Source organism: Octopus bimaculoides, chromosome 28 (assembly GCF_046866305.1).
Source record: "Octopus bimaculoides isolate indiv1 chromosome 28, ASM4686630v1, whole genome shotgun sequence".
Taxonomy (NCBI): Eukaryota; Metazoa; Mollusca; class Cephalopoda; order Octopoda; family Octopodidae; genus Octopus; species Octopus bimaculoides.
The window spans coordinates 2,519,598-2,533,085 of NC_142955.1; the positions used below are offsets into that span (position 1 = coordinate 2,519,598).

At 36.4% G+C, this 13,488-nt stretch overlaps 3 protein-coding genes across 6 annotated transcripts in view; 1 reads left to right on the forward strand and 2 right to left on the reverse strand.

Moving 5' to 3' along the window:
- The window catches only part of LOC149130448 (uncharacterized), a 105,410-nt gene that overhangs the window by 44,050 nt on the left and 47,872 nt on the right, over positions 1-13,488 (forward strand). The gene's annotated exons all lie outside the window — the stretch shown is intronic.
- On the reverse strand, positions 1,413-5,119 carry LOC149130452 (uncharacterized). The gene is made up of 2 exons (XM_089344305.1): positions 4,605-5,119; positions 1,413-3,725 (listed from the first exon to the last, which is right to left on the reverse strand). Exon 2 carries the CDS (start codon positions 3,363-3,365, stop codon positions 1,803-1,805), a length of 1,563 nt encoding a protein of 520 aa, XP_089200431.1. The 5' UTR covers positions 3,366-3,725; positions 4,605-5,119; the 3' UTR covers positions 1,413-1,802.
- On the reverse strand, positions 7,591-12,443 carry LOC149130453 (uncharacterized). Its single transcript, XM_089344300.1, has 2 exons — positions 11,937-12,443; positions 7,591-11,075 (listed from the first exon to the last, which is right to left on the reverse strand). The coding sequence occupies exon 2, from the start codon at positions 10,713-10,715 to the stop codon at positions 8,901-8,903; it is 1,815 nt and encodes a 604-aa protein (XP_089200426.1). The 5' UTR covers positions 10,716-11,075; positions 11,937-12,443; the 3' UTR covers positions 7,591-8,900.

Below are 13,488 nucleotides of genomic sequence, written 5' to 3' on the forward strand. Positions count from 1 at the left end.
CGTACATAACCCTTAAATCTGGTCGTAAAACTTCGGGGTGGGTGTATTACAATGTTGAAAAGATTTTTTGGCACTGTCATAGTATTAGCTGTCAGAAGTGAAAGTAGAAAAATCTGACAAGGAACGTTACTGCTGGTTTGAGTTGATTCTTTGGCTACTGACAGCTAATACCATGACTGGCCGGAGCGAGCTATATGTCTGTCTGTCTGTCTCCCTCTCTCTCTATCTATCACTCGAAAGTTATTGGAACAAATTTGACACCTATATCCATCCGTTTGAAAACACACAGAGTATAAGGGTACTACTAAAGCAGAGTGGTCCCGAACGCGCAGTCGCGCGTCCGCGCTAGCTAGTCGTGAGTGGTCGATCCTATTATTTTTAAACTTCAAACTTCATTTGTTTTCTATTTTGATAAATTCCCTCCGTTGAAAATTATATTTTTATATTTTAAATAATTTGCAATTTCAGAAAATATATTTTTATATTAAATTTGCGTTTTCTAATTTGATAAATTCTACGGACACAAACAGAGGTGAACGAGTGATAGATAGATAGATAGATAGATATAGAGAGAGAGATAGTGAGATAGACAGACCGACAGACAAATAGATAGCTCCGGCCAGTCAGTAGCCAAAGAATCAACTCAAACCAGCGGTAACGTTCCTTGTCAGTTCTACTTTCAATTCTGACAGCTAATACCATGACAGTGCCCATTTTTTTTTTTTTTTTGCATATTTTGTACTCCGTTGGAGACAAGGTCGGAATCCGCAGAAAAAAGGGGGTGGTCATGAATGAATGCACTAACGCACACAATCAAATATGAACTACTTGTTCCGAAACACCCTAATTTTGTGATCCATGTTGGCAATATTGAAATACACACATCATCCTAATTAGCATTTAATGTCCATTGACCATGCTGGCATGGGTTGGATGGTTTGACCTGGGTTGGCAAGCAGTAAGTTATCTAAGATGTGGTGACATAAACTACACAGTTGGGAGGTTCTTATCACACACTGTTCTATCTCCTCTCCTGTGTGAATATATTTAGTTAGAGAGATCGTCCATTTTTTTTTTTCTTTCTTTGGCATAAAAGAAACTTTGACAATTATAACAATTCCCTGATGAGTCGCTTGGTTATTGCCCTGGAGAAAGCCCACAACACTATCACCAGTGTAGGAGGAGGCCAAAATGCTTCTTGTTCTTATGAATTGTCACATTGATAGTCACACATCTATATGAACAGATGCACATTTAGTTAACACTAGAAGTACCAAACGGTCATTTATCATCAATTTTGCTTATTACTTTTTAATTTCTACAACTATTTAATATACAATCATGTGCATCATTTCATATATATGTGTATAGATATATGTTTTTTTTACATGTAAATAAATGCTAAAAGAATATATTTTCAAATCCTTTATTCACTGCATTTGCTTTATATTCAAAATAAACTGTATTAGGTAAATGTTTTCAATGGCAGTCAAAAAGTTACCCCTATGGTCCTTGTGGGAAGCAAGAAATGTTAGTACTTGTAGGGTTAGCCCTTTAGCATTTAAAGTGGCCATATCTGGTCCAAATTTTCTATCTATCTTATGGTGAAACTAGCCAGAGTTGGTCTCTTACACCTACCCTACAATGTCATTCCAAATATAAACAATCATGTTATAAAAACTTGAAAGCTGTGAGATAATGCATGACAAATTGAAAATAATGAGAAAAAATGAACATCACATTCAACAGAATAATCTGCATGGTAAAGGGTTTAGTCACCACTTACAGAGAAAAGGATTTTCTCATGTATGGAAACGTTTGTGAGTAGCTAAGTTGCCACTTTGAGAGAATGATTTACCACGGATATCACAGTGATATGGCTTGTCTCCTGTATGAATATGTTTATGTTCAGTCAAAGCAGAGTTGCGAGGGAATGATTTACCACAGATATTACAGGAATATGGTTTCACTCCTGTATGAGTACGTTTGTGAGAAGTGAAAGCACTTCTACGAGAGAATGATTTACTACAGATGTTACACTGATATGGTCTTTCTGCTGTATGAACACGTTTGTGACGAATGAAATAACTTTTCTCAGAGAATGATTTACCACAGACATCACAGTGATATGGCGTCTCTCCAGTATGAATATGTTTGTGTTTAGTTAATCGATCATTTGTAGACAATGATTTCCCACAAATGTCACAGCGAAATTGCTTTTTCCCTGTATGAACAATCATGTGTGAATTTAATGCACGTTGGTTAGCGAATGATGTACCACAGACATCACAGTGATAATTGCCGGTATGAATACGTTTGTGTATAGTCAAGTAACCTTTTGAGAACAATTTACCACAGATATCACAGCGGTATGGCTTCTCTCCTGTATGGATATATTTATGTTTAGATAAGTTGCCACTTTGAGAGAATGCTTTACCACAGATATCACAGTGATATGGTGTCTCTCCTGTATGAATATATTTATGTCTAGCTAAGCTGTCTTTGCGGGAGAATGATTTACCACAGATATCACAATAAGGTGTCTCTCCTGTATGAATACGTTTGTGTATAGTTAGGTTACTACGTGCAGTGAAAGATTTATTGCAGATTTCACATTGATATGGCTTCTCTCCTGTATGAATACGTTTATGAGAAGTTAAACTTCTGTTGCTAGAGAGAGATTTACCACAGATATTACAGGAATATGGTGTCTCACCTGAATGAATACGTTTGTGCATATTCAAGTAACCCTTTTGAGAGAATGATTTACTACAGATGTTACACTGATATGGTCTTTCTCCTGTATGAACACGCTTGTGAGAAATGAAAGCACTTTGGTCAGAGAATGATTTACCGCAGATGTCACAGTGAAATGGCTTCTCCCCTGTATGAATACGTTTATGCGTAATTAGGCTACTATTGTGAGAGAAAGATTTGTTACAGATGTTGCAGTGATATGGTTTCTCTCCTGTATGAATACGTTTGTGAGAAGTCAAAGCACTACTTTGAGGGAATGATTTACCACAAATATTACAGGAATATGGTGTCTCTCCTGTGTGAATTCGTTTGTGAGAAGTCAAAGCACTACTTTGAGGGAATGATTTACCACAGATGTCACAGTGATATGGCTTCTCTCCTGTATGAATACGTTTGTGAGAAGTTAAAGTACTTTGGTGAGAGAATGATTTACCACAGATGTCACAATGAAATGGCTTCTCTACTGCATGAACACATTTGTGCTTATTCAAGCTGCCCTTTCGAGAGAAAGACCTTTTACACACATCACAGTAATGTGACAATTTTCGTCTCCTCTTTGCTTTATCTTCTGGAAAAGTCAAATCCTTTGCTTTCTCAGTCTTTTCCATTATTCCTCTTTGAAAATTACAATATATATACTCTTTTTCCTTGTCTTTGGTTCTATAGTGTTTCGTTTACAAATATTGTGACTGCTGTATTTCTGTCCAGTGTTACTTTCATCTGAATACTCTTTAGTAAATTCATCCAAGTTTAATTTGCAACCAGACTCATCTTGTAGACACTCCAGCCGGTGATGTCCAGAAAGTTTGCTAATAACACATTTCAGAGTAAATATATCATAGGAATTCTACCACCCACTTATAGAAACAATGATATATATCTGCTCTGTACAATATTTTCATTTCCGTGTTTAAAAAAAGATAAATAATGAGAATGTATCTTCTGTTATTCCAATGTCATCTGATATTCTGAAATAATAAAGAAACAACAGTGTAAGATATAGAGGCTACTTAGAAAATACAGACTTAACATTTCCATACACATAAACTCTAGAAATAAACATTTACCAAAAGAACTTTTTAATTTATTAAAATTTACACGTGAAAATCTTATGTGAAGCTAACATATTTCTAAACTCCATTTACACATTCACATTGAAAAATATACGCACACATACATACATATATATATATATATATATATATATATATATATATATATATATATATATATATATATATATATACATATATGACTGGTTGGTGTTAGGAAGGGCATCCAGCTGTAGAAACTCTGCCAAATCAGATTGAACCCTGGTGTCGCCTCCTGGTCCAGCAGTCCTCAGTCAAATCGTCCAACCCATGCTAGCATGGAAAGTGGACGTTAAACGACGATGATGACGACGATGTATATATGTATATATACTAGCAAAAATACCTGGCATTGCCCAAACGAAATTTAAAGATGCCTTTTAGATCGTCAACCTAAACATAGATTACACACGTCTTGCATACTCATAGCTGAGCTACCAACTTTATACATTAATAACCTAGGGTTTCCCAGGTTATTGAAAATAACGAAGTTTAAAAGATTTTTTTTTTTGCATTTTCAGTACTCCGTTGGAGACAAGGTCGGAATCCGTAGAAAAAAGGGGGTGGTCATGAATGGATGCACAAACGCACACAATCAAATATGAACTACTTGTTCCGAAACACGCCAACTAACCGATGGAGGGTGTAGAAGGTTGCCTCCATAGCTAGAAATAGCAGCCAAATGTCGCACACGTCAAAGGACATCTGAGACACAAAGTATTAAAAGATCAAATGCTTTCATTGTTTAATACTCACGGAAATGCTTTTATAAAGGATAGTGTTGTTATAAGTGAGTCAGGCGGTAGAAAAATCTATTTTAAATGCGTTTTGGAGTGAATTAAGAGAAATTCCGGCGCCAGACACGTTTCTAAACACTTAATGAATGGAGGCAGAAGTATGTTTAGTGCGCATGCGTATGAAATATAGATTTCCCATTTTCTCACAAGACCCGCATTTTCGGGAGTAAGTGGTGCGAGTAAGTCGACTCCATGAACCTTTGTAGTCAACTGGTATTCATTTTATTGAACCCCCAAAAAGGTGAAAGGCACAGTCGACTTCGCCGGAGTTTCGACGTACATACACAAATATCGGCATAACGTACAAAAGGTGGACCCTGTCTACTGGGTCTATTCAATCTGACGTGCAGATTTTTTGAGTTAATTTTCTTCACCTACACACTTTGAGACTTTGGATACTGATAGAATGTGTCATGTAGAACAGGGTTTACTCTTAACGTTTTTTGACAAAATTTGGATTAAAGTTGTCGTATTTCGGTAATTTTAACCAATTAATGACGTGTATTCAGTTGAAAAAAATTACTGCTGCTGTTTGCGAACAACTTCCGGGTCCATTGACAAAATGATGAGTCTTCGACAACAGAAAAGTTTCCCCAAACAAAACCTTTCTTTAATAACCATGTGTTTTTATAGCAACATATATGAGAATGTGTCCAACAATCTATCTATCTATCTATTTATATATATATATATATATATATATACATACGTATATGTGTAAAAAAAATCTCATCAGGCAATCGAGGCAATGAAAGAGCCTCTACCTGGCCGCTCGACAAGCTAAAAATAGCAGCCAAACAATCCCCCAACCTAAATCACACGCCCACTGTACGTAATGTCCTAGATTAACCATTTCAAAGTATTTAGTTAAAAAACAAATTAATTGAATAATCTGCACCCACTACACTCTTGGAGTGGTTGGCGTTGGGAAGGGCATCCAGCTGTAGAAACTGCCAAATCTGATTGGAGCCTGGTGCAGCCATCTGGTTCGCCAGTCCTCAGTCAAATCGTCCAACCCATGCTAGCATGGAAAACAGACGTTAAACGACGATGATTTTCTTTTAGAGCCACTTTATCAATAAACTGATATTGAGGAGGAATTCCAACTGCATTTTGTCGGTCACTAACTCAACAACACCTCTATGGGATCCAGTGGCTTAAGACATCATCAGCAAAACCCATGTCCAGTTTCGGCCCCTACTAATGTTTTAATATTATACTTCTACTTGTTTCACACAAACATTTCTTGATAAGAATTTTGTACCATTCTTTTGCTTACCTGCCCAGACTTCGTTATCACTAATTTCCATAACTTCACTATTTTCACTTATTCTTTTCAAAATTATTTGAATTTTCAATCTTATGTAATCCACACTCTCGAAAAGGTATTTCTGCAAAATGTTATCTAAAAACATGGATAAAGGAAGATAGAGTAGAAACAATTTTCCCCATGATAACGGATGGGAATGGGGGTGGGGTGAGATTTCCGAGGGTTCCACCCCGCTTTTCCAACCATAATAAGTATTTTGTGGCACATTAAGGGGTCACCGTAATTCACTCGACGAAAAAAATAAAATTACAATCTTTCTGGGATTATGCATTAACTGGTGCAGTCGGTGTGCCTGGAGTTACTGTAGATAAACAAATGACGAGAAGGATTAGAACTGTTATTTATTACAACACCTTATAAAAAATACATGGCAAATATCTTACATATTGTGAAATGGTTTGGAAAAATCTAAGTAACTATATCTGTTACAGTGTAAATTGTAACATAGCTGAAATTCTGTAGCATTTTCATGGCTTAGTTCTGTAATGCTGGGCAGCATCAGTTGTTCTGATCTCATCTCCATCTCTCCTCCATTGTCTCTGCCCAAAAACGTTAAGGACCATTCCTTATATTATGAGTGGTAGTCAGGAAGAGAAACCAGTAGTTTCTGTGACTGCAATTTCACTTGGCTTGATGTATCTTCTTCTCATTTGTAATAATTTAAAGCTTGAAGACAATATGCTTCCTACATATATAAATGTTGGTTTCTTTCAGTTTCTCTCTAAAAAAAACACCACTCACACGGGTTTGTTCGGCCTAGTGTTCTAGTAGAAAATAATTGCACAAGGTGCCACGCAGTGGGACTGATCCTAGAAGCATGCAGTTGGGAAGCAAGGTTCATACCACACAGCCATACCTATTGCTTTAAATAGTTTCTTATAATTCATGCAAGACAAATTTAAAATCTCCAAAAACGTTGCTTTTATTAAAAATAAAAAAATGCCAAAGTTGAGTTATCTAAGATGTGGTGAAATAAACTCTAGAGTTAGGAGGCTGTTATCACACGTTGTTCTATCTCTTCTCCTGTGTCAATACATTTACAGTTAGAGAGATCGTCCATTTTTTTTTTTTCTTTCTTTTAGTGCGCATGCGTATGAAATATAGATTTCCCATTTTCTCACAAGGCCAGCAATTTCGGGAGTAAGTGGTGCGAGTAAGTCGATTCCATGAACCTTAGTAGTCAACAGTCAACTGGTATTCATTTTATTGAACCCCCAAAAAGGTGAAAGGCACAGTCGACTTCGCCGGAGTTTCGGCGTACATACACAAATGTCGGCATAACGTACAAAAGGTGGACCCTGTCTACTGGGTCTATTCAATCTGACGTGCAGATTTTTTTGGTTAATTTTCTTCACCTACACACTTTGAGACTTTGGATACTGATAGAATGTGTCATGTAGAACAGGGTTTACTCTTAACGTTTTTTGACAAACACAGACACAAAGATGTATTTAGATACACACATATTTATAATCAGTGTTGGTTATGAGTTTTGCTTAAATTAACTGTGGCTGGTTCATCTTGATGTAGCTGTGTGTTGGTTATGCATCAACTGGTCTAGTCTGTGTGCCTGGAGTGACAGAAGATAAATGAATGACAAGAAGAACCAGGTAAATTCAATGCAACTGTTATTTATTACAACCACTTATAAAATTACATGGCAAATGTCTTACATATTGTGAAGTAACTGGTTTTGCAAGTTTTAAATAACTTTTGTCTGGAACAGTAGAAGTTGTATTATAGTCGAAATTCTGTAGCATGTTCATAGTTTGTATGCTGGGCAGCAGTGGTTCTTGTGATCTGATCTGTCTCTCGCTCTCTTCTATCTTCTCTCTGCCCAAAAGCATGAGGGACCATTCCTTATATGACTGGTGGACAAGAAGAGAATTTATCTGCTTTGGGATAAAAACACTTGCTAAAACACTGATTGACTACTTAAGACCATTTGATCTTTGCAATGGATTTAGTCCAACCCTAATTTTGTGATCCATGTTGGCAATATTGAAATACACACATCATCCTAATTAGCATTTAATGTCCATTGACCATGCTGGCATGGGTTGGATGGTTTGACCTGGGTTGGCAAGCAGTAAGTTATCTAAGATGTGGTGACATAAACTACACAGTTGGGAGGTTCTTATCACACACTGTTCTATCTCCTCTCCTGTGTGAATATATTTAGTTAGAGAGATCGTCCATTTTTTTTTTTCTTTCTTTGGCATAAAAGAAACTTTGACAATTATAACAATTCCCTGATGAGTCGCTTGGTTATTGCCATGGAGAAAGCCCACAACACTATCACCAGTGTAGGAGGAGGCCAAAATGCTTCTTGTTCTTCAGAATTGTCACACATCTATATGAACAGATGCACATTTAGTTAACACTAGAAGTACCAAACGGTCATTTATCATCAATTTTGCTTATTACTTTTTAATTTCTACAACTATTTAATATACAATCATGTGCATCATTTCATATATATGTGTATATATATATATATGTTTTTTTTACATGTAAATAAATGCTAAAAGAATATATTTTCAAATCCTTTATTCACTGCATTTGCTTTATATTCAAAATAAACTGTATTAGGTAAATGTTTTCAATGGCAGTCAAAAAGTTACCCCTATGGTCCTTGTGGGAAGCAAGAAATGTTAGTACTTGTAGGGTTAGCCCTTTAGCATTTAAAGTGGCCATATCTGGTCCAAATTTTCTATCTATCTTATGGTGAAACTAGCCAGAGTTGGCCTCTTACACCTACCCTACCATGTCATTCCAAATATAAACAATCATGTTATAAAAACTTGAAAGCTGTGAGATAATGCATGACAAATTGAAAATAATGAGAATAAATAAACATCACATTCAACAGAATAATCTGCATGGTAAAGGGTTTAGTCACCACTTACAGAGAAAAGGATTTTCTCATGTATGAATACGTTTATGAGAAGTTAAGGCACTACTTCGAGAAAATGATATACCACAGATATCACAGGGATATGGCTTCTCTCCTGTATGAATCCGTTTATGTTCAGTCAAAGCAGAGTTGCGAGGGAATGATTTGCCACAGATATTACAGGAATATGGTTTCACTCCTGTATGTGTACGTTTGTGAGAAGTGAAAGCACTTCTACGAGAGAATGATTTACTACAGATGTTACACTGATATGGTTTTTCTCCTGTATGAACACGTTTGTGAAGACAGAAATAACTTTTCTCAGAGAATGATTTACCACAGATGTCACAGTGAAATGGCTTCTCCCCTGTATGAATACGTTTATGCGTAATTAGGCTACTACACTGAGAGAAAGATTTGTTACAGATGTCACATTGATATGGCTTCTCTCCTGTATGTGTACGTTTGTGAGAAGTGAAAGCACAATTGCGAGGGAATGATTTACCACAGATATTACAGGAATATGGCTTTTCTCCTGTATGAATACGTTTGTGAAGACGGAAATAACTTTTCTCAGAGAATGATTTACCACAGACATCACAGTGATATGGCGTCTCTCCAGTATGAATATGTTTGTGTTTAGTTAATCGATCATTTGTAGACAATGATTTCCCACAAATGTCACAGCGAAATTGCTTTTTCCCTGTATGAACAATCATGTGTGAATTTAATGCACGTTGGTTAGCGAATGATGTACCACAGACATCACAGTGATAATTGCCGGTATGAATACGTTTGTGTATAGTCAAGTAACCTTTTGAGAACAATTTACCACAGATATCACAGCGGTATGGCTTCTCTCCTGTATGGATATATTTATGTTTAGATAAGTTGCCACTTTGAGAGAATGCTTTACCACAGATATCACAGTGATATGGTGTCTCTCCTGTATGAATATATTTATGTCTAGCTAAGTTGTCTTTGCGGGAGAATGATTTACCACAGATATCACAATAAGGTGTCTCTCCTGTATGAATACGTTGGTGTATAATTAGGTTACTACGTGCAGTGAAAGATTTATTGCAGATTTCACATTGATATGGCTTCTCTCCTGTATGAATACGTTTATGAGAAGTTAAACTTCTGTTGCTAGAGAGAGATTTACCACAGATATTACAGGAATATGGTGTCTCACCTGAATGAATACGTTTGTGCATATTCAAGTAACCCTTTTGAGAGAATGATTTACTACAGATGTTACACTGATATGGTCTTTCTCCTGTATGAACACGCTTGTGAGAAATGAAAGTACTTCGGTCAGAGAATGATTTACCGCAGATGTCACAGTGAAATGGCTTCTGTCCAGAATGAATACGTTTATGCGTAATTAGGCTACTATTGTGAGAGAAAGATTTGTTACAGATGTTGCAGTGATATGGTTTCTCTCCTGTATGAATACGTTTGTGAGAAGTCAAAGCACTACTTTGAGGGAATGATTTACCACAAATATTACAGGAATATGGTGTCTCTCCTGTGTGAATTCGTTTGTGATATGTCAAAGCACTACTTTGAGGGAATGATTTACCACAGATGTCACAGTGATATGGCTTCTCTCCTGTATGAATACGTTTGTGAGAAGTTAAAGTACTTTGGTGAGAGAATGATTTACCACAGATGTCACAATGAAATGGCTTCTCTACTGCATGAACACATTTGTGCTTATTCAAGCTGCCCTTTCGAGAGAAAGACCTTTTACACACATCACAGTAATGTGACAATTTTCGTCTCCTCTTTGCTTTATCTTCTGGAAAAGTCAAATCCTTTGCTTTCTCACTCTTTTCCATTATTCTTCTTTGAAAATTACAATATATATACTCTTTTTCCTTGTCTTTGGTTCTATAGTGTTTCGTTTACAAATATTTTGACTGCTGTATTTCTGTCCAGTGTTACTTTCATCTGAATACTCTTTAGTAAATTCATCCAAGTTTAATTTGCAACCAGACTCATCTTGTAGACACTCCAGCCGGTGATGTCCAGAAAGTTTGCTAATAACACATTTCAGAGTAAATATATCATAGGAATTCTACCACCCACTTATAGAAACAATGATATATATCTGCTCTGTACAATATTTTCATTTCCGTGTTTAAAAAAAGATAAATAATGAGAATGTATCTTCTGTTATTCCAATGTCATCTGATATTCTGAAATAATAAAGAAACAACAGTGTAAGATATAGAGGCTACTTAAAAATACAGACTTAACATTTCCATAGAGATAAACTCTAGAAATAAACATTTACCAAAAGAACTTTTTAATTTATTAAAATTTACACGTGAAAATCTTATGTGAAGCTAACATATTTCTAAACTCCATTTACACATTCACATTGAAAAATATACGCACACATACATACATACATATATATATATATATATATATATATATATATATATATATATATACATATATGACTGGTTGGTGTTAGGAAGGGCATCCAGCTGTAGAAACTCTGCGAAATCAAATTGAACCCTGGTGTCGCCTCCTGGTCCAGCAGTCCTTAGTCAAATCGTCCAACCCATGCTAGCATGGAAAGTGGACGTTAAACGACGATGATGACGACGATGTATATATGTATATATACTAGCAAAAATACCTGGCATTGCCCAAACGAAATTTAAAGATGCCTTTTAGATCGTCAACCTAAACATAGATTACACACGTCTTGCATACTCATAGCTGAGCTACCAACTTTATACATTAATAACCTAGGGTTTCCCAGGTTATTGAAAATAACGAAGTTTAAAAGATTTTTTTTTTGCATTTTCAGTACTCCGTTGGAGACAAGGTCGGAATCCGTAGAAAAAAGGGGGTGGTCATGAATGGATGCACAAACGCACACAATCAAATATGAACTACTTGTTCCGAAACACGCCAACTAACCGATGGAGGGTGTAGAAGGTTGCCTCCATAGCTAGAAATAGCAGCCAAATGTCGCACACATCAAAGGACATCTGAGACACAAAGTATTAAAAGATCAAATGCTTTCATTGTTTAATACTCACGGAAATGCTTTTATAAAGGATAGTGTTGTTATAAGTGAGTCAGGCGGTAGAAAAATCTATTTTAAATGCGTTTTGGAGTGAATTAAGAGAAATTCCGGCGCCAGACACGTTTCTAAACACTTAATGAATGGAGGCAGAAGTATGTTTAGTGCGCATGCGTATGAAATATAGATTTCCCATTTTCTCACAAGACCCGCATTTTCGGGAGTAAGTGGTGCGAGTAAGTCGACTCCATGAACCTTTGTAGTCAACTGGTATTCATTTTATTGAACCCCCAAAAAGGTGAAAGGCACAGTCGACTTCGCCGGAGTTTCGACGTACATACACAAATATCGGCATAACGTACAAAAGGTGGACCCTGTCTACTGGGTCTATTCAATCTGACGTGCAGATTTTTTGAGTTAATTTTCTTCACCTACACACTTTGAGACTTTGGATACTGATAGAATGTGTCATGTAGAACAGGGTTTACTCTTAACGTTTTTTGACAAAATTTGGATTAAAGTTGTCGTATTTCGGTAATTTTAACCAATTAATGACGTGTATTCAGTTGAAAAAAATTACTGCTGCTGTTTGCGAACAACTTCCGGGTCCATTGACAAAATGATGAGTCTTCGACAACAGAAAAGTTTCCCCAAACAAAACCTTTCTTTAATAACCAGGTGTTTTTATAGCAACATATATGAGAATGTGTCCAACAATCTATCTATCTATCTATTTATATATATATATATATATATACATACGTATATGTGTAAAAAAAATCTCATCAGGCAATCGAGGCAATGAAAGAGCCTCTACCTGGCCGCTCGACAAGCTAAAAATAGCAGCCAAACAATCCCCCAACCTAAATCACACGCCCACTGTACGTAATGTCCTAGATTAACCATTTCAAAGTATTTAGTTAAAAAACAAATTAATTGAATAATCTGCACCCACTACACTCTTGGAGTGGTTGGCGTTGGGAAGGGCATCCAGCTGTAGAAACTGCCAAATCTGATTGGAGCCTGGTGCAGCCATCTGGTTCGCCAGTCCTCAGTCAAATCGTCCAACCCATGCTAGCATGGAAAACAGACGTTAAACGACGATGATTTTCTTTTAGAGCCACTTTATCAATAAACTGATATTGAGGAGGAATTCCAACTGCATTTTGTCGGTCACTAACTCAACAACACCTCTATGGGATCCAGTGGCTTAAGACATCATCAGCAAAACCCATGTCCAGTTTCGGCCCCTACTAATGTTTTAATATTATACTTCTACTTGTTTCACACAAACATTTCTTGATAAGAATTTTGTACCATTCTTTTGCTTACCTGCCCAGACTTCGTTATCACTAATTTCCATAACTTCACTATTTTCACTTATTCTTTTCAAAATTATTTGAATTTTCAATCTTATGTAATCCACACTCTCGAAAAGGTATTTCTGCAAAATGTTATCTAAAAACATGGATAAAGGAAGATAGAGTAGAAACAATTTTCCCCATGATAACGGATGGGAATGGGGGTGGGGTGAGATTTCCGAGGGTTCCACCCCGCTTTTCCAACCA

What these genes read in the sequence shown, in the direction of transcription:
- LOC149130452 (XM_089344305.1), bottom strand. Translation starts at nt 3,365, where the DNA reads ATGGAAAAGACTGAGAAAGCAAAGGATTTGACTTTTCCAGAAGATAAA.
- LOC149130453 (XM_089344300.1), bottom strand. Translation starts at nt 10,715, where the DNA reads ATGGAAAAGAGTGAGAAAGCAAAGGATTTGACTTTTCCAGAAGATAAA.